The sequence below is a fragment of the Tetrahymena thermophila genome (assembly GCF_000189635.1).
Source record: "Tetrahymena thermophila SB210 genomic scaffold scf_8254391, whole genome shotgun sequence".
Classification (NCBI taxonomy): Eukaryota; Ciliophora; class Oligohymenophorea; order Hymenostomatida; family Tetrahymenidae; genus Tetrahymena; species Tetrahymena thermophila.
The window spans coordinates 131,678-151,636 of record NW_002476174.1 but is presented as its reverse complement, the minus strand read 5'-3'; the positions used below and the strand labels follow the sequence as shown (position 1 = coordinate 151,636).

Sequence of the window (19,959 nt, the reverse complement as noted above, 5' to 3'; positions counted from 1 at the left end):
TCAAAATATATTTGAATTCATTCAATCTATATCTCTAAATTTTATGATTTGCTAGATCATGTAGATGTTTACTTTTCATAAGTAACCAAAATAATGTTTTATATTAAATTAGTAATAAAAATAAATAAAATAATAATAGTAAGTTAATTTCTTAGCACCATTTCTTATGATAAAATAATATTTGAAAGGAAATTAAGTATGTTAAGAAAATATCAAAGATTTAAAAAAATAATTTGTTTTTAAGTAAGTAATCAAATTTATGCTAACTTACAAAAATTTAAATAAAATAATGTCATTGAAAACTAAAAGATGTGATGTTAATGATATTAATAATGGAATTTATCATTTGATAAAATTGAAATTAATTTTAAATTTGATTAATTTTGATTGCTGTTTACAAAAGTAAAAAAATAGCAATCACCCTGCAAATGAAAACCATTGATAAAATAATCTTTCAAATTAAATAGAGAATCTTGTATGATTTATGATTTATAGGTTCAATGATAAAATCTCTCCTATCACTTTTTCGTATTAATTACATCAGAAATTTTAATTAAAAAGTAAGATCATTGATTTTAATAAAAATAATTAATTTTTAATAAATAAGTGTAAATAAAAATAAAAAAAACTAAATTAAGTGACTATTTTTTTAAATTTAAATATTATTAGCAGAGAGATAGAGCTCATCTTTAGCTTAATAGAAAGAAAATATTATTTATCAATTAGCTATAAAATTAAATGAAACAGAAATAGATTGATTATTCTTAGCATAGTTTTTTAATGCTCATCCCTAAAATAACCATTAAATTCTATGTTAATGAATTATACGGAGTGGTTAACAGCTTTAAAGTTGGAGAAATTTTAGGAGCTTTTTTAATTGTTTTCAGGAACTTTGAGTTAACTTTTTTCGGATTGTTAGGTGAGAGGCTCGATAAACTTTCTAATGTAGATTAAAATCTTTCATTTTTATCTCAAAAATAAAACTTTTTTACATTTTTTACTGACTCCACAAGCGTCCAAGGAATAGTTATTTTTCTCTTAATTGTTAATTTAGGAATATTATTAGTACTAATAAGCATCTATATATACTATATATTTAAGATGCTCAAAAAAGAGCATAAATCAATTAAATTAGATTAGACGAAGGATAAAAAAGGATCTTAGTATGATAATATTGATGATACATCTTTAGATCTATAAATTTCAACGCTCTACACTTCATAATAAAAAATAAATTTTACAAAATATAACTCTTTAAAAGTAATATTTTCTATAATATTACTAGTAAACTACCATATACTATTAGTACCCACTATCTATTTGTCATTCAACGACTTGAGTAATCCTCTCCTAATTATTTGCTTTATCATATCAGCTATTTTAGGTAATATTTTTATTCATAGCTTGTTTTCATAAAAGTTATTTAAAAATAGCAATCAAAGTATTATAGGAAATTATTAATATTTTACGCTTTTTATAAGTAAATTTTAATTAAAAAAGAATAGAATTTGATATTTAAATTTGTTTATTTGAATATTTTTTATTTATTTTTATAAGGATTATTAGTGTGTGACTGTGATTTTGATTATTCTGTTTCAAGCAATAATTTTTTAGGAAAAAGTTTCAGTCTTTGGTAATATCTAATGCTAATTATTGAAGTTATATGCGTTGTTGTTTTTAGTCTGAATAATCAAGGAAATTTTACTATCTTGGTTTGTCTCTTTTTAATAAAATTTATCTATTACTATTTGATCAATCCGTATTACTCATAATAAGCAAAATAATTGAGTTTGTTTTGCTCTATTTACTTTTTTATGCTAAATTTTCTCATCTTGTTTTGCTTAGAATACAACATATTTGAAGGATTAGAATGCTTTTTGATGTTTTTTTTCATTCCTTTCTCATGGAAATTATCTAAAATGATTTGCCATTACTTAAATGAACAAATAAAAAATAAATTTTAAGCACTTTCTTCTAAAGATTGTGTGGTGAAAGGGTTTGAGATTAATTAAATTATTAGATAAAAAAATCTTTTTACTGATTTAATTAATAGTGAGCTAAATTCCTAAAGAAAGATAGATTTTTTTAATTTGATAAGTAATTTTACTTCAATAAGCTTTGAGTAATTGCTAAGTATAAATAACGAAGGTTTGTAATTAACGCAATAATCACCATATTCATAAGCTAAAAAGAAAAGTTAGATGGAATAATTTAATGTAAGCTCGGAGTAATTTAAAGAGGAAACTTAAATGTTTGACTCGGTAAAACAAATAATTCAAAAGTATTTGGAGAAAATCATTTATGGATAGAAAAAATTTTCAAATGACTTCATTTATTGCTATTTAATATTTCTTCTAGAAGTGAAATAGAGTAGAAAGCTTTATTGGTTGAGTTTTCTTATGTGGAGATCAAAATCTAAAATTAATTAGTCTGTTAAGCAGATATAAATAATTTAAACTATCCAATCAATTTTTGAGGAAGAAAAATTAATAATCTAAAAAACATAAGGACATATCAACCCATTCTATGAAGGGTTTATTAGCGTTATCATGTTCGAGTAGAAAATAGAAATTGCTCATAAGTTACTTGACAAATGCATAGGATTAAAATTGCTTATTTTAAATATGATGAGGTAAAAGCTGATTGTTTTACAGGAACTTATTAAGCTGATTGAAAATTAATAAATCTTATTGTTTTAACTGAGAAAAATTCTTTCTTAATTAGCAATAGTAAACGAAGATAGCATCGACCTAATCTAAATACAAATTTATTATCTCCAGTGTCTTTCTTTTAATGAGTCAGATATCAAAATAAGTTAATTAAACTAATACAAGAAATCATACTTGAGCGAAATTCGCAACATATTTCAAAAAGATTCATGTGTAGCGTTTATTTATTACGATTTAAGTGCCAATCAGTGCTATTTCTCTAAGGTGTCTCAATACTTCGAAAGAATATTTTCTGTTAAAAACGAGGATATAATTGGTAAAAAAATAGACTCTTTCATCCCAAGTAAAATTTAAGTGCAGCATTAATCATACATCAAAGATTTCTTAGAAGAATAGCAATCTTAATTACTTTAAGATGAGGGTCAATTTCAATAGAATGAATCGGATTAAAAAATAAATTTAACCTAAGAATAAAAGAAAAATAATTCTTTTAGAACTTAAAATGCGAATTAAACATTTTAACCTATATGCAAAATGGGTAAGCAAATGATACTTTGCTTAAATGGTAAAAGAAATCTAGTTCCTGTTACCATAGATTTAAGAATTAATTCATTATCTTATGATTAATTTGGATTCACAGCTAACATCAAGAAGGTTAAAAATGCCTTTGATTATATTATGTACGACTCTAATAATTTTGAAATTATTGGACTTAGTAAAAATATAAACGAGTATCTTTTTCCTGATGTTCATCTCAAAAAAATTAATTTGGCTACACTTTTCCCTTTCCTTTAAGACTCACATACTAAGAAAGATGATAACAGTCAAAATATGGGTACTGATTATTTTAACTCAGATAGGAGTACTTTCAGAGTGGTTAAGTAAAGTGAGGCTGAAAGTGAGATTTAAAATAATAACTCTAATTCTAGAAGAAGTGGAACTGTTAATCATTCTTCATATGTTCACAAAAAGAATTTGCATTTGAAAAAATTTGATTTTGTTACTATTCTTTAGTAACCCAGAAATAAGAAATATTCTACTTATAATTCGAGCTATACAAATAGTACCAGAGATTAAAGCATAGCCAAAATAAATGTAGACAAAGATTTGATTTTTGTTTATATGGAAGTAAAAATTTTTGAAACTAAATATAAGGATGTATAAAACTTGAATTATTTGCAAATTTCTAAAGTAAAAATGATAAATCCTTTCGAATCACCTCAATACATTATCAATTTTATAAAAGAAAACATTGATTTGTACTTATTGTCCTTTACTTAATAGAAAATAGATAGAATTATTTCAGATTTAATAAAAAAAAGCAAGTAATAAATTCAGGAATTGGAATAGTAATAACTTACATAGTTAGTTCCACAATAAAAGCAGAATAATAATAATAATGATACTAAGGATTAGTTACAGCACTACTATACAAAGAACTCATCGATTAATTTCGTACATTCTAACCCTAATTTGGAGAGTTCATAGATCCAGAAAGATCTTAACTAGAGCTAAACCCATAAAAAGGCTAATGAAAGAGAGTCAGCAGGAACGTTTAATCAGATTATAGAAGAGGAATTAAGTGTTTCCAATAAAAGTGATTAAAATGATGAAATGAATAATGAAAATTAAAATTCATTTTAAAATAAACGTAACTAAAAATAATAAAGTTTAGCTGAAATTAGTCAGAATTTAGAATTTTTTAGCAATTACTAGCTTCCTCTGATAAGCCCAGACTCAACTTATTTTAACATGAAGTAATAGCATAATGAAAGTTCTTCACAATTAGCATTTTTTAATTAGACCAATTTAGAAAGATAGTATCAAGATAACTCTTAAAGTATGGCTTAAATACCTGATTAAAGTCTTAATGAATAAACAAAAGGTAATTTTTAGAAAAAAAATTCCTCTATTTCTAATAGTAATGTAAGAGATTTAAAGTAAAATTAGTAAAAAGACTAAATTCAGTACTAGTCAACTTTAGAATCAAAATTTTTTTCTCCCAGAATATTGAGCACAAACGCTCCCCTTGAGTCAGCAAAGAACTTACAATCTTATTCAAAACTGATAAGCTCATAATCTTAGTAGAAGTTCTTCTCATCTGATGAGCTAAAAAACACAAATTTAAAACGATAGCAAACATTTTAAAATAACAAAGATGCAAACCAGGACCGATCTAAAAATAGAAGGAAAAGGAAGAATGAAGAGTACAGAGATGACTAATTAGAATTTTTATAAAATGATTGGCTTGCTTTTAAACAAAAAGGATTAAAAGTACTTAGCAAAAAAAATCAAATGGACGAAAAGCGTCGTGTCTATGAGTTATAAGTAGAAATAGCATCAACAAGCAAAACAAAATCTTCAAGCTCTGCTTCTGCAAAGAGACACCTTTCAAAGATATTATCTACCGACCAAAGGCTTCCTCAAATGAAAGTAATTTAGTTTATAGGGTTAATTTGCTTCATTACCATAGCTTCAGTAACACTTTAACAGTACTTTTCTGTAATGAATTCTATTAAAAACTCATAACTTGATTTGGAAGTTTTGGACTGGCCATCTGAGTTTCGCTCAAAGCTCTATTACATGGTCAAATATTTTAATCTGAATTATCTACTAAATTTTAATGACTTTAAATTCGCTTCAGATTAGGCAAAGGCTAAATACGTTACATAGATTAAAGCAAATCTATTTTACTCCAAGGACATTATTAGAAATCATCTTTCAAAATTAGATAATTCAAATCCTGATAGACTTATATTCTAATAACTCAGAACATAGACTACTTAATTCATAATACCATTATATTACAATCAAAGTATAATAAGTCAAACTACTTCTGTTGTAGCAGATTAGCCTGGATATGTAGGAGCCTAGGTAAATATAAGTATATTATATGCAGCTTTGATTTTTAACTAATTTTGTTATTGGTAATCTATCGGAATCGGAGGAAGGCCTGAATATTTTACAATAGAAAATTAATATAATATGGTAAAGGCAATCATTGCAACAGAACAAAATATTATAGGAGTGGAATAAAATGAAGATAATATAATAAATTAGCAACTTAACACTTTAATTGGCATAATATTTTCAGTATCAGCTTGCTGTGTTGGTGTGATTTTACCACTGTATACATATATTTAGATAAAAAAAGATAAAATTGTTACTCTTTTATCAACTTTTACAAACTAAAAAGTAAATTCTTTAATAAATGACATCTACGAAAATTACTACAATGACAAATAATTTTCAAAGTTTTAAAAAAATACTCCAAACAATATTAATTTTATGAAGCAGCCAGACTCAATCAAGTAGAATATTAGCTAGACAACTCGTCTTCCAAAAATGAGCAAGCTATTTTGTGCATTTGTACTTCTAATTTACATATTTATTGTAAGCTATCCTGTAATAATTAAAATTATTACTTCTAATTATCTAGAATAGACATCATCAAATCTGAATATTGCAAGTAAAATTTGTTTTATTTTTTATTTTGAAATATTTTAGTTTCAAAAAATTCAGATATTAAAAAAACACTTAATAATTATTGAATATATATATATTTATTAACTAAATTAAATTATTTAATTAGTTTAAGCAAACTCATTAAAGGCATACGTTGGTGAAATAATTTCGATAAACTATCATGCTCTTGTATTGAAGTTATATCCGTAAGTTAAACCTATGAAGCTTGAATGGTATATGGATTACATAGATTTACTTAATTCTTTATCCTAGAGCTACGAGAATTAAGTAAATAATTTAACAAGTGACCGCTACACATTAAATAGGTATTAATTTATTAATCATTCTTTTTGTTTTATATTTAAAAATACTTAACATTCATTATTATAAAAAAGGTATAACTAAGCAAACTACAACAAAATATTTTATCCTTTGATAGAGAATGATATTTGTAATGTCCTAAGCAAAAACCCCTAATATATTAGGAATTCAACAGTTTTTGATGTAAATAACTGCTAGTATATATTCAATGGCTTCTTAAAAAAGGGGTTTTAGCTCTCATTTAAAGAATTTTTAACAACTATCAAAGAAGTTTCTTCAATTTACTCTATTCCATCTAATACCTAATAGTATACATCAGCATAGCAAAACCTTTTTCAAACATTCAATTTGAAAAATTTCACTGACTTTCAAGAATATATTGAACAAACATTGGATTCAATGAAATATTTCATATAAGATGAAAATTAAAAATATTATAACTTCATAGTATAAGCTTAGCTAGGATTGATAATCTATCAAATGATAGTAATGGTGCTCATATTTGTAATAGGGTGGTATATATTTTGCTTAGAAATGAATAAACAAATCAATAAAACAAAAAAATTTTTATAAATCATAGACATTAACACTTTAATTGATAACACATATATTGTAACTTTTATAAAAAACAATTAAAATTTCTGACTTTAATAAATAGCATCTTAAACGTTTAGACACACTCACATAATGAATCTAACTTTATTAAAATGGTATTATAAAATAATATTATGTTATTTCTTAAAATGTATTTATTTATAAATCCTTCTTAATATCCTTGTTATATTTGTTCATTTATAATTTCATTAATAAATTCAAAAAAAAGCGTTTAATATTCTTCTATAATTTAAATATCAAATTTTATTTATTTGATTAATAATTTGAGATAATTAATTTCTTTTTTGGCGAATTTTATTTATTTCTAAAAGTTAGACAGCTCCAATAAAAAAAATTCTATAAGTTTTCTTTGTATTTTTTAAAAAAGAAAGATAAAATTTAATTTGGGCTGCTCTTTTATTAATATTTTTTTGATTTAATGATGCGAAAATTAAGATCATTTTTATAAAATTAAAGGATAGTGTATTTTTTAGAGTAAGAATTTCTTTTGGTTGGCTTTTAAAAAATATATAAATATGCTATATTTTAGATTTTATTTTTTACATATTATTTTTACTTAAGCAAATTCTAATTTAAAATTTGTCCTTGAAAACTTTTTTCGCCATTTCTTTATTTTCTTTTAAATAAAAATAAAATTCAATATTTTTACTTAAGATTGATACACAATAAAACTTCTCAAATTAGGCAATCAATATATTGTGACTTTAATATATTAACCAGAGTTTTTAAATATAGTAGGTAAAAATAAATCGACGGAGAGTAGTCAATTTATAAGGACTTACTGTGTTTTTATATTTTTTCAATATCACCACCAAACAAAAATTCAAAAAAAGAAGATTATCTATAAGAATGATGAACACTATTTATTTTTATTTATTTATACCAAACCATCGATCATAAATAAATCATTTTTTTTTTATTACCTAATTGAAATTCTTTGACTTTAACTCAAAAAATAGGTCATAATTAATTTTAAAAAGTAAAAATACTATGGAAATAGCAATATCAAGTAAAGACTTAGCTATTGTTTTATAATGCTATAATATTACAATTTACATTTTTTTCAAAAAGTTTAAGGTTTACAATTGAATTTTTAATATTCATGAATGAATTCAAAATTTAAATAAAACAGTGCTTACAGTGCATTATCAAAATAGATAGATAAGTGCAATACGCTTTACTCAAAAAAAATGTAAATTTAATTAATAAACCTTTTGAAATCACTAAAAATCACATCTACAAATTCAAAATAGGTAATTAAAAAGTAATACATTTTTTTTAAATTAAATAAATTTTAAAAAACTACTCCTTTTTAAAATTTATACTCTTGAATCAGCTGCTCATGAAGCTTTTTATTCCAAAAAAGTGTTTAATAAATATAATACTTGTTTTAATTATTTCCTAATCAAAATTTGTTTTTTTATAATATAAATAAATACATTTATCTATTTTAAAAAGAGGTTATTTCGTCAAATAGGATAGATAATTAACTGAAAAATATTTATCAAAATATAATTTAAACTTCAAAAAGCTTTGAAGAGGAATAGGAACTCTTTTATAATAAGGTAAATAATATTTTCTAGTATGAAGAGGTTGTGTTTTAAATTTGATGTATTGCATATAGCTAAAATTAACTTATTTAAGCAAAATCATTATAAATTAAAAATAGCTATGGATTAGCTGAGGTAATCACATACAAGAAATAAATATACTCTTAATTAATTTTTTACATTTATTTTCTATCTAATTAAAATATCAAATAATAAAAAAGACCTCTTATTTTATTCAATATAATAGAAGAACGTTTCTTAATTCAAATCATATAAATTTTATTCTTTTATATACAATATTTAAAAATGAGGGGAAAGGGGTACTTTTATAAAAAATGTCTCAATATTAAATCGATGAAATTGTTTATATATATTAGCTTTATAATTTTTGATAATACATCTTTCGAAATTGATACCTCCTCATATTCGATTTTTTGAAAGAAAAAAAAAGAATGAAAATAATAAAATTTATAAAAATTTAAATTTATAATAATGCTATCTTTAATAGTATTAATTATGAAAAAAGAGCAAATGAATTTTTGATTATCATTATTTTGAATTATTTTTATTTTAAATAGATGGCAAGAAACTTTTAAGCAGCTAATTAAGAATAAAATAAAATATTTTTCAGTTAAACATTTTTGACTTATTTTAACTAATCTTAAACTTTATTATAATCATTCAATAATTTACATTAGTTTTCTTGTAATTGATTTTTATTACTGATTCTTTAGAAATGATCAGGTTAAGTGAAAATTAATTATAACAATATCTTTTAAATGGAAAAAAGAAAAAATACATAAACCTTTAAATATAAAAAATACCAAGAATCTAAGATTGGTTTTGGATAAGAATTGTAAAAAAAATGTTATTGACATTTATAGGAAAACAAAATTTAATTTGTATACTTAAAACAAATAATTGATGATTACTTGACTGATTTTTGTTTATAGAAAAAATTAATCAATTGTTTGCTTGAAATTGAATTCAAATTTTAGTATATTATCAATTCAGGTCGTTTTTTATTTTTTCTTTATTACAATTAACCCTGTAAGTTAGAAATCAAAAAAAAAGAATGAGTTAATGAGTACTCCTTTAAAAAACCAAAAAATCTAAAGGAAATAATTAAAAAATACATAATCTAGTTTGATGTAATGAGTAATAAAAATATGAATGCAATTTACTATCAACAAAAAGAAACAATAAAATTTAAATATATTAATTATATATTTATAAAAAAAAAGAAATAGTTTTTAATAATGACTAATAAATATCAATAATTAAATAAATGCTTAATATTGATTTTTTTGTTAATATTCTAAAGTTTTTTACTTTTTGTTGATAATTTATGATAATATGTTTTTCTAAATCTCATAAAATATCATTAATTATTTAAATATTAAATTTTTAGAGGAGTTGTAATGTATTAATTTAGAGATTCTTAAAAATAAGTTATCAGTTTTTCAGGAGAAAAAATCAACAGCTAAGCTATAAATATGATAAAAATAGAGAACAATTGAGATGTGTTTGTGTTTTTTCAGTTATTTATTTATTTTTAGTTTTCTATTAGCTATCAATTAATATATATTTATAAATTCTATTCAAATCATCAACAATAACAATAATTTAAACTTTTATTTAAAGGAATCTAATCATAAACATAAATAAATTCTTTTTTAATAAAATAATCACAAACAAATAGAAATTAAAAATTGGTAAAAAAAATAATAAATTATACAACTTCATTCACTAAAGGAATGGTGTAAAAATAATAATTTTTATCTCAGGTGTGTTATCTTACTCAAAAATTTTACACTTTCAATCTTCTCCAGCTGACAAGAAGCTTTGAAAGAGGTTCACTTTTAAGTATATTTTTAGTATTATCGAAGGTTCTTTTGATATTGCTTATAGGAATTTATGATCAAGACTACTAAAAAATTTCATAATTAGACTCTAACCTAGTTATTCTAAATTAGAGCAACTACATTAGTAGTCTTCAATAGTAGACATATCAAACGAGCTTACAGGCAGCTATATTGTTACTGAACTTGATTATAATAATTTATCTCGTTGTATGTTATTTGAACTTCATGATTTTTGGTTATTTCTCATTTCTAAAAACTGACTAACATGTCTAAAACTATTCAGGAAAATTAGAAATAAGTGAAGATGATTTCTTGATTAGTGTATGTAAAAAGATGCAAATGCAAATATACAAAATTATGAGCTTATATTTATCAATATACCAGTATATTTTATTAGCGCCAATAATTTATTTCTGCCTTATTTAGATATAATTTTCTTTGTCAGCTTTTAATTTAATCTTGTCAATAATTATAGGTAGGGCATTATTTTTATCATTTCAATTAAATTCTATGAATTTATTATTTACTTTTTTATTATAGAAATTCATTATTGTCAAATTTATTAATTTAATATCAATAATTTATAGGATTTATTATTAATGACACCGATTATAATTACTCTATTTTCTCTAAAGACAAATTAGCCAGGCCGTTTAATCCTTATAATTTTCTCATGTTTATATTTGAGACTCTTTTAATTTGCTTAATTGTTGTCTCTAACTATTTGAATTGCTTGCTGATTGGGATTTATTTTTTAATGTAAGGATGGTTTTCTAGTTTGGCAATACCCTATTATTAATTTAAGACTCGCCTCTGGAGTACATTTGCTTATTTCTACTTTGGATCTTTGTCTTTGGCCATTTTTTTTTCAAACTAGAGTTCGCATTAAAATAGCATGGCTTCCCTTTTTATGCTTCTTTTTATTCCAGTATTTTATAAAATTTCGTTTTTGTACTGCTAACATTAAGAGAACCAATCCTATAATCATTTAGAAAGCATATTCTACGATAGTTAGTCAATTACTTTAAAAGAAATAGATAAAGTAATAAGATTAAATTTATTTGGATAGTCTGATAGCATAAAGTAAAATAACAAGAAGGAAATAACCACATTCAGCTTACTTGCTCACAAGTAGTAATAATATCTAAAAGAAGATATTAAGAAAATTAAGACATTAACTAATAGCCAATGTCAATTAAAGATGATTAGCAAACAATTAGAAAATTAAGAAAATAACTAAGATATCGAAGAAAGCCTCAAATATTTCCTGAAAGAACTTATTCGTAAAATTTCTCTTCAAAAAAAGGAAGAATCAAATAAAATAATTTATTTAGTGTACCTCCTTGAAATTTTAAATTCTAAAAAGTCTTACTGGTTTGAATACTCCAAGTACTGCTAGAAAAAATTTGCTATTAAGTAAGAGTAAATAATTGCAAGCATTCATCAAATATTTTTGAAACAAAAAATTATTTCATAAAAATCTTTCGGATTTTAAAATATTTTTGATTATTCATATTACAGTGTTTTGTTATTTGAATAAAGAATTTAAAAAGCCTAAGAATTAATTAGTGTAGCAGTCAAATAAAAAGTAGAACTTTTAAGTTTGATGAAGAATAAGTAAATTGATGCCTAGATATTGCTAAATAAAGTTTCTGATCTAAGAAATATGTAGTTAAGATTAAAAAATGAATTGAACAATTTAGCAAATATTAACAATAACAGTTCTGATTTGATAACACTCTAAGCATGCTACTTAGAATCTTTATCTTTTTGCGAAAAAGACCTTAAAATAGGATTTAATTCCTCTTCAATGCTTAATAACAACTTTTCTGAATTTAACTTTTAATAAATTCGCTCATAAATTTTAAAAAACCATTAAAAAAAAGCGAAATAAGGATTTGATATAGATCAAGATAAAAACTTGTAAAATTTTGATGAGTCTTCAATATATGATGTAAATTCTTGTGTAGTATTTGCATCAATTGAAGATGGAATTGATTTAATATTTAAGAAAGTTTCTAACAAATTTCTAGAAATCTTTTCTTTAAGTCATTAGGATATCATTGGGAAAAAAGTTGATGCTATAATGCCTACTAGCTTTCCCATAGCTTAGAAACACAAGCAATATATTGCTAGCTTTTTAAAAAAAGCTACAACAGATAAATCCTAAGTTATTGGAAAGATAATGTTTGGCTAATCTTCAAAAGGCTATCTAATTCCACTTGCTCTTGACTTTCGCTTGAATTATTGCTATTAGCTCTAAGAAATTGGAATTTGTGGATAGCTTAAATGTCTTTAAGATTAAAGTGATTATATTCTTTTTAATGCTGCTTCTTTGAGTTATTTAGGAATGACTAAGAATTTATCAACTAATGTTTTCACATAAAACTAATTAAATAAAAAAACTGATTTAGGATAGTTTTTCCCTTTTCTCTATAAAATAAAAACTGAGGAAAATATCTAAAAATCTAGCACTGTTAATGGTACCGGCACTGAATGGGAAATGAATACTCAATATAATTAGGAAATGTTCTCTCAAATAGATGATAAACTGCTTTAAACGAATAGAAATTAAAATAGAGATGAAATTATAGTAGAAAAAATGAAAACAGGCTTAGAATTTATGCTTATTTTACAAAATAAAAAAGAACCAACAAATTAGGTGAAAAGCAATTTACTTAAGTTAGTTTAAGAAAAAGAGTATAATTTCTACTTTATGGAAATCAAAGTTTAATCTACTTAATATTAAGAGCTTTAAAATCTTTCTTATGTAAAAATTTCTAGAACTAAACCCTTAAATCCTAACTAAAATGGACCTCTTATTATGTAGCACCTAAAAGAAAACTAAGAGTTATATTGTACTGTTTTTTCAAAATCATTTATCGACCGCATATATTCAGAAGTTGAGGTTAAGTACAAGAAGCATAATTCAAGCTTAGAGTTAAAAAACGACTTTTAATTTTCATTAAATGATATGTCTTACTCAAATAGCTAATTATAATTACTCTAAAGCCCATAAACTCTATTACTTATGCCTAAAAATTAGATTGATAAAAACCTTGCCTTGGAAGAAGAAATTAATAAATTTAATTTAAATTCAATTCCTTAAGATAGAAATAAATATAATCAAGAAATTGTTAAACTTGGTGTTTAGATAAATTAAAGTAATATTTAAAAAATTGATTAAATTATTGAGGAAGATTAGAGCGTTTCCACCATTAGCTTATCTGAAAACACTGATAGAAACAAATAAAAAAATTAGCCTTTTAATAGTACTAGCGAATAGCAAAAAATATAAGAAGAAAAACATGAAAAAGCACCTTTATCCCCAACATCTATGGTGCCTGTTAATAAAGAATATTAATAACTAATAAATATAAGAGATTATATAACTAGTAACCCTAATAGAGAGGCTACTATACTTAGTGATAATTATAGAGAATTTTAAATAATGAGTGACAATAAATTAGTTTAACCAATTTTGAGTGATAATAATAGAAATTCTCTAGCGAATTTCTATGATAAAAATCTTTTAACTGAAGATGAGTCGAAATAAAATATTGATAGAGATAATTCTCTCAGATAAAAGTAAAGTCTTATATTTAATACTCCTTTCCTTTCACCAGCATCACCTAATTATAGCTCACATGAACTAATTAGAAACAGGCAAAGCATATAGTTCACTAACTCTTAAATTTATGAAAATTTAAAAAGAAAGGAAAGCTTTTATACTTAAGGATAAAGTATGATTGGAATTAATCTTGGAATTATGGATAACTCGTGCTCCACTGCATACCAACAAAAATTCTATTAAGATAAAGAATCCTTATCATTTAATCAATAATAAGTAAATGAATCAAAGGAGAATATACAAGCTAAAAATTTATTAATGAGCAAGTAGTAAAAAAAGAACAGAATTCACAATAATGGGGATCAGATGGACAATTAATCCTCAACTAAATCAAGGGAATCATCATCTTCAGTCAAAAGAATATTAATTAGCTTGATAAAAGCAGAATCTCAAATTATTGCTATAAAAGTTATTAATATAATAGGTTTTTTAGCATTTGTTGTCCTAGCATCAGTAACAATTCAATAATATGTTTCTTTTATGTAGAGTATTTAAATTTCATCTGACAATCTAACTGTTTAAGATTGGCCAACTGAAGTAGTTGTTGTGTTATATAATACTAATAGAATTTTTAATTTTATCAAGATTGAAAGGTAAAATAATCTTACCTTTGCTTCGCCAGCAGTCCAAACTAATTTTGATAATGACTATGTGAATAGACTATTAAATTGCTTCCCTCTCTATAATGATTTAATAGACTACATGGAAACTGCAAAAGCTGGCTATATGTTATTTGATAAAGTTTCTAAATATCAAACTTCTTTTTAACTTAGTCTCTATTATACTCCTGGAGATAAGAGGAATATTTCATCAAATAGAGTAAATTACTATAACGAAGTAAGAAACTCATCACTACTTTACAATTTAGTTGTTGTTAACCAATATGTGAATCGTGTTTCAAGGAACCCAGGAGCGAAACTTTAGGAATTTAATTTACTTAGCAATTATGATTACATAGTTAATGGTATTTCAGATATTTAAAGCTTCTTTGTAAACTATTAGATTTAACAAAATTCGAATATTTAAAATTAGCTCATTATTTTAATCGGCTTGATAATGATTATTTCAGCTTTTTGCCTTATTATGATAATGCCTTTATATGGATATATATAAACTAAGAAAGATCTGATAATTAACTTATTTTGCACTTTCTCAACCAATTCTTTGTAACAGATGATACTAAAAATTAGGTCAAACTTTTATCAAAACAAAGCTATGACTCCTCATATCAAGCATATACCACAAGAAATTTAAAATTTAAATAGCTAAGTATAAGGAGACTAATCTTCACTAAAAAAGCAAACTTTAAGTTCTATTTCTAAACTACCAAAGTACAATATTAAACTTGTTTTTGTCTTACTTATAGCCTACATATTATTATCTATTTATCCAATAGTAAATAATATAGTAATATAAAATTTCCTAAACTAAATACAGAACAACATTCAAATGCTATGTAATTTTTATTTAAATCATTTAGTCATTTATTAAAAAATTAATTTTTAAATATTAAAATAGAATAATTAAATAACATCAGATAGTATTTAACAAGAACTTCAGCTTTAACAATATCTTGTTTAAATATGAGAATATATCCCAACTTATAAACATTTACTCTTGATTAATATTAAGGCTAGTTAACCCAGATAGTTTCCTAAATGAATGATATTTTAGATTAAATAACCGATATATCAAATTAATCTATTAAGTCTGGAAGGTAAAATTTAAATCATTCAATATATAATAAATAATTTGTCATATTTTAATCTAAAAGGTATAATTAACAAGATTTTGACAATTTCTTCTTTCCTCTTTTTGAGAGTAATATTTGTGATTTAGTCTAAAACTATCCACAATACAATTAAAATGCTACTGCTTTTTAGCCAAACCTTTGCCAAACAATATAAAATGGATTTTTATAATAGGGCCTAAAATTAGCATACAAAGAATTTACAGAAAATATTAATGATTTATACAGTATTATTCAGGTATCTAATAAACAATAATAAAAATAGCTACAAGCCAGTTTATTTAAAGAATTAGATTTAATAGATTTTGGTAATTTTTTGGATTATTTAGAAGAAACTTTAAATATTCTAAAATAGTTTTTAATAAATAATTGTAACTAATATTATTCTTATTTACAAAAAATATAACTGATACTAATTATATATCAAATCGTTCTAATGGCAATCATATTTGGATTAGGTTGGTACAGTTTCAGTAAGTACTTATAGTCATCATTAACACTTACTAAATAGTATTTACAAATTATCAACATATATTACTTACTTGATAATAACTATATATTAACATTCGTTAAAAATAACCATAAACTATGAAACTTTATAAGAAATCGTTATAATAAATACTCTATAATTTAAAATTGTCTTCATATTTATTTTTTATTTTTCAAATTTTTATATTTTTACGAGAGTAAAATTTGGAAATAATTTATTTTTGGACCTTACTTAAAGAAAAATACCTACAGTACTATTCAACTCATATTATCAGAAAATATTCAAATATATTTAATATTTTTTACCATTGCTTTTAATAAATGAAAAAATTAGTAAATTAAGAATCTTAATTGAGAATTTCACTAATATATAAATGTAAAAATGTTATTTATAGATGCTTCTCAATAAAAATTTCCATTTATTTTAATTTTTTAAAAGGTATATTAAATATTTTAATGTATTTATGATTTTTTTCATGAAGAAATAATAACTATTTAGGCATTTACAATAAAGATATTAATTTTTATTAAATATTTATCGTAACTTAAAATTTATTTTAAGATTTCTTATTATCTGATTACTCTTTGTCATTTTAATGTTTAAATTCGATTCACAAAAATCTTTTAAAAATAAATAATTTTAATTTAATAACATTTATTAATATTTTAATCCATCTACTTATTTAACGCACTTATTTGATTTTTTATTTTATTTAATAATTAATTATATTTATACATTATTTAGTATTCTAAAATTGATACTTTTTGTTTAAATACAGGGATGTGTATCTCGTTCGAATTTATGAGGAATGGAAAGTAAGATGAAATACTAAAATATTTATAAATTTTTGATTGGATGATTAAAAAAAATTTAACACAATTTACAAAATAAATATTCTTATTAAAAATAAATAACAAAAATAAACAAATAAATTAACAAATAAATAATAGCAAGATTATCGAATTCCTCTAATTAATTATATTATAACAGGCAGGTAATCTTTTGCAAGAAAGGTTTAGTAAGTTAGTTACCAATTAAAGTACATAAATAGAACATTTATTTTTATTTATTCTTGATTGATGGACAGAGAGGTAACATAAAAGATTTAACAAAATTAACTGAATTGTTAAAGTTTTTATATAATAAAGCGCCCTAAATCAAATGCTTCCAATCAGTCAGATTCTTTGAGATTAAAAAGAAACTCATTTCATAACAATAGCAGTTCTAATGGAGATAAAAAATTGGAATAATTTGATTAAAAAAAAATTAAATTACCAGAGATAAGGAGAGATGCATCTCTTACATAGGGGTAAATTTAAACATAAGCAGGATCAAAAAGTTCTCATCCTCCTAATTCAAAAAACTTTAACAACTCTAATAGTTAAAATAAGTAAATTAATGATGAAAACTAATTGAATGGAGCAGCACTTTATGCTAGTTACAATACAACTGGTGTAGGTTATAATAGTAGCTAAAAATCAAGATAAAGTTTAGATATGTCAATGCAGCCATATATCAATCCAAGTTAATTTTAACAAACAAATATAGCATAGGTATAACTTGCTTCTGAAGTTTAGGGATAGTAGCCAGTTGCAATTGGATTATCATATGTCTTAAACAAGATTAAAAAAGATAGAAAAGTTACAGATGAAGAAGCTCTTATTATGGAAAATCGTATCAAGCTGCTGAAAAAAGAAGAGCACAAGACAAAGAAAAAAATAGAAGAAATGAATAAAAAATCTGAAGAAATATTTTCTATTAAGGCTAGGCACGAGTAAACAAAATATATGGTAATTTATAAGATTGTTTTATAGAAAAATATATAAATATTATTAAAAATATTTGTGAACTTATAAATAAATTATAATTTATAAAATGATTTATAAATCCAAAGAGATAAATTATGCAGTAAGAGGAAGAAATGAGAATTCAATCAGCAAAGGAATAACATGAATAGTAGAGAATGAAATAAAAGGAAAAGAGATTTGATAAAATAAGCGAAATATTATTAAAAAATCATTAGCATTATGAGCAAGTAAAATCTGAAAAAGAAGCCATAAAAGCTATGTTGTAGGAATAGAAGAAAAAGGAAGAAATAGAAAATGTTACCTATGTTAAAAAAATAAAGAAGAAATTAAATTAAGCATCTAAAAAAATTTAAGAGCAGAAGTACCAGGATGTAGAGAAAATTATTGAAAGATACCAATAGGAAATACAATTAGAAGAGTAAAGGAAGCTAGAAAATTAGATAAAAATTTAAAAAATGGAATAAGTCGAACAAAATTTAATTAAAAAATTGTAAAAATCTCAGGTAATTCAGCATCAGGCTTTATTGCAACTACAAGATGCTATTAAGTTAAAACCTAGTGAATATGCTGCAAAAGTCACTACAAAAAGCTTGGAAATGAGTGCAGGAAAGAATCGTTTTATTGTAAAGAGAGGATAAAATACTGAAATAGATATTAATAATTAGGAATAGTTTAATCCATATAATTATTAGGTTAAAGGAAACTCTAATTTAGAATAGCACTCGAAATCATTTTAAGTTAATTACACAACTAATCAAACTCCAAATAAAAAGTAAGGATAATTTAATAGTGGGAATTAGACATATTGTTTAGATTCTGATGTTCAAGGGTCAGACTTAAATAATAATGTACATTCATCAAATCAAAATAATTCATTTAATTTATCAAAAGAACTTGATAATTCTCCTGAAGGACAATAAAAGGTTATCATAAACAAAGAACAACAAATTTAATCCTCTAAAGAAGACCACAATTTTGAATAAAATCCAAACAATATTGAAATTTCTCAACAAAATATTGATTTAAAAAGTTAAAGCAAATAAGATAATTAAGAAAAGAATGATAGATCTCCTTCATCAAGAAATAATAAGAGAGAACTTCTTAGTAGAAGTGCAAATGATATTATTTTGCAAAATGGAAACTCAAGTGATTTATAATAATAAAATTAGCAATAATAGTAACAAAATAAATAGTTGCAAATTGTTCCAAACAATAAGATTTATATGAATGAAAATAAAAACAGAAGCTAGTCTACGTTTAATAATGATTTTAGATAAAATGCTTCTCCAAATAAAATAAGAGGCCTATCTTAATCTAATTATAAAAATTTTGATACTGAAAACTATATTCAGCGCTTTGAAACAGAGAACTAAGGGAAAGATTATAGTAAAAAGAGAAAAAAATCAAAAAAGAAGAAAAGTAAAAAAAGTTAATCAATCTCAACATCACAAAAACACTTATTAAACTATTCTTAGAACTACAATCAATAGCAACAAATGTATGCTTATCAAACTCCTAATTTTAATTTGAACTCAGCATTTAATTTTGTTAACCCATGTATTACGCATAAAAAAACAAGTTCAGTTACTCCATTAAAGCAATAAATAATACTAGCAAAGCCACCTATGATTTTTTGATTAATAATTTCTAAAGTCAAAACTAAATAATCATTTTTGTTTTAATTTACTAATAATAAATTCTATAAATATAAATAAAATATAATATAATTTTTCTGATGATTTTAATGTCGTTATATTAGATTATTGTGTATAAAAAGCTGTTTGTTATTGATGTT

The 19,959-nt window shown here is 23.2% G+C and overlaps 4 protein-coding genes across 4 annotated transcripts; all 4 read left to right on the top strand. All coding sequences in view use genetic code 6, as the record gives it.

Moving 5' to 3' along the window:
* Positions 1-484: 484 nt before the first annotated feature.
* Positions 485-2,056, top strand: TTHERM_000703629 (transmembrane protein, putative; the record flags this gene model as incomplete). Its single annotated transcript, XM_012800057.1, has 4 exons — positions 485-560; positions 608-1,384; positions 1,558-1,988; positions 2,054-2,056. The coding sequence occupies 4 exons, from the start codon at positions 485-487 to the stop codon at positions 2,054-2,056; spliced, it is 1,287 nt and encodes a 428-aa protein (XP_012655511.1).
* On the top strand, positions 1,997-7,345 carry TTHERM_00703620 (transmembrane protein, putative). The gene is made up of 3 exons (XM_001032033.2): positions 1,997-6,138; positions 6,262-6,460; positions 6,530-7,345. Exons 1-3 carry the CDS (start codon positions 2,202-2,204, stop codon positions 7,098-7,100), a joined length of 4,707 nt encoding a protein of 1,568 aa, XP_001032033.2. The 5' UTR covers positions 1,997-2,201; the 3' UTR covers positions 7,101-7,345.
* Positions 7,346-10,377: 3,032 nt separating this feature from the next.
* TTHERM_00703610 (transmembrane protein, putative) lies at positions 10,378-16,458 on the top strand (the record flags this gene model as incomplete). The annotated part of the gene is made up of 4 exons (XM_001032032.2): positions 10,378-10,960; positions 11,073-15,572; positions 15,635-15,833; positions 15,891-16,458. 4 exons carry the CDS (start codon positions 10,378-10,380, stop codon positions 16,456-16,458), a joined length of 5,850 nt encoding a protein of 1,949 aa, XP_001032032.2.
* Positions 16,459-17,435: 977 nt separating this feature from the next.
* TTHERM_00703600 (hypothetical protein) lies at positions 17,436-19,801 on the top strand (the record flags this gene model as incomplete). Its single annotated transcript, XM_001032031.2, has 3 exons — positions 17,436-17,447; positions 17,505-18,146; positions 18,251-19,801. The coding sequence occupies 3 exons, from the start codon at positions 17,436-17,438 to the stop codon at positions 19,799-19,801; spliced, it is 2,205 nt and encodes a 734-aa protein (XP_001032031.2).
* Between the last annotated feature and the right edge of the window lie 158 nt (positions 19,802-19,959).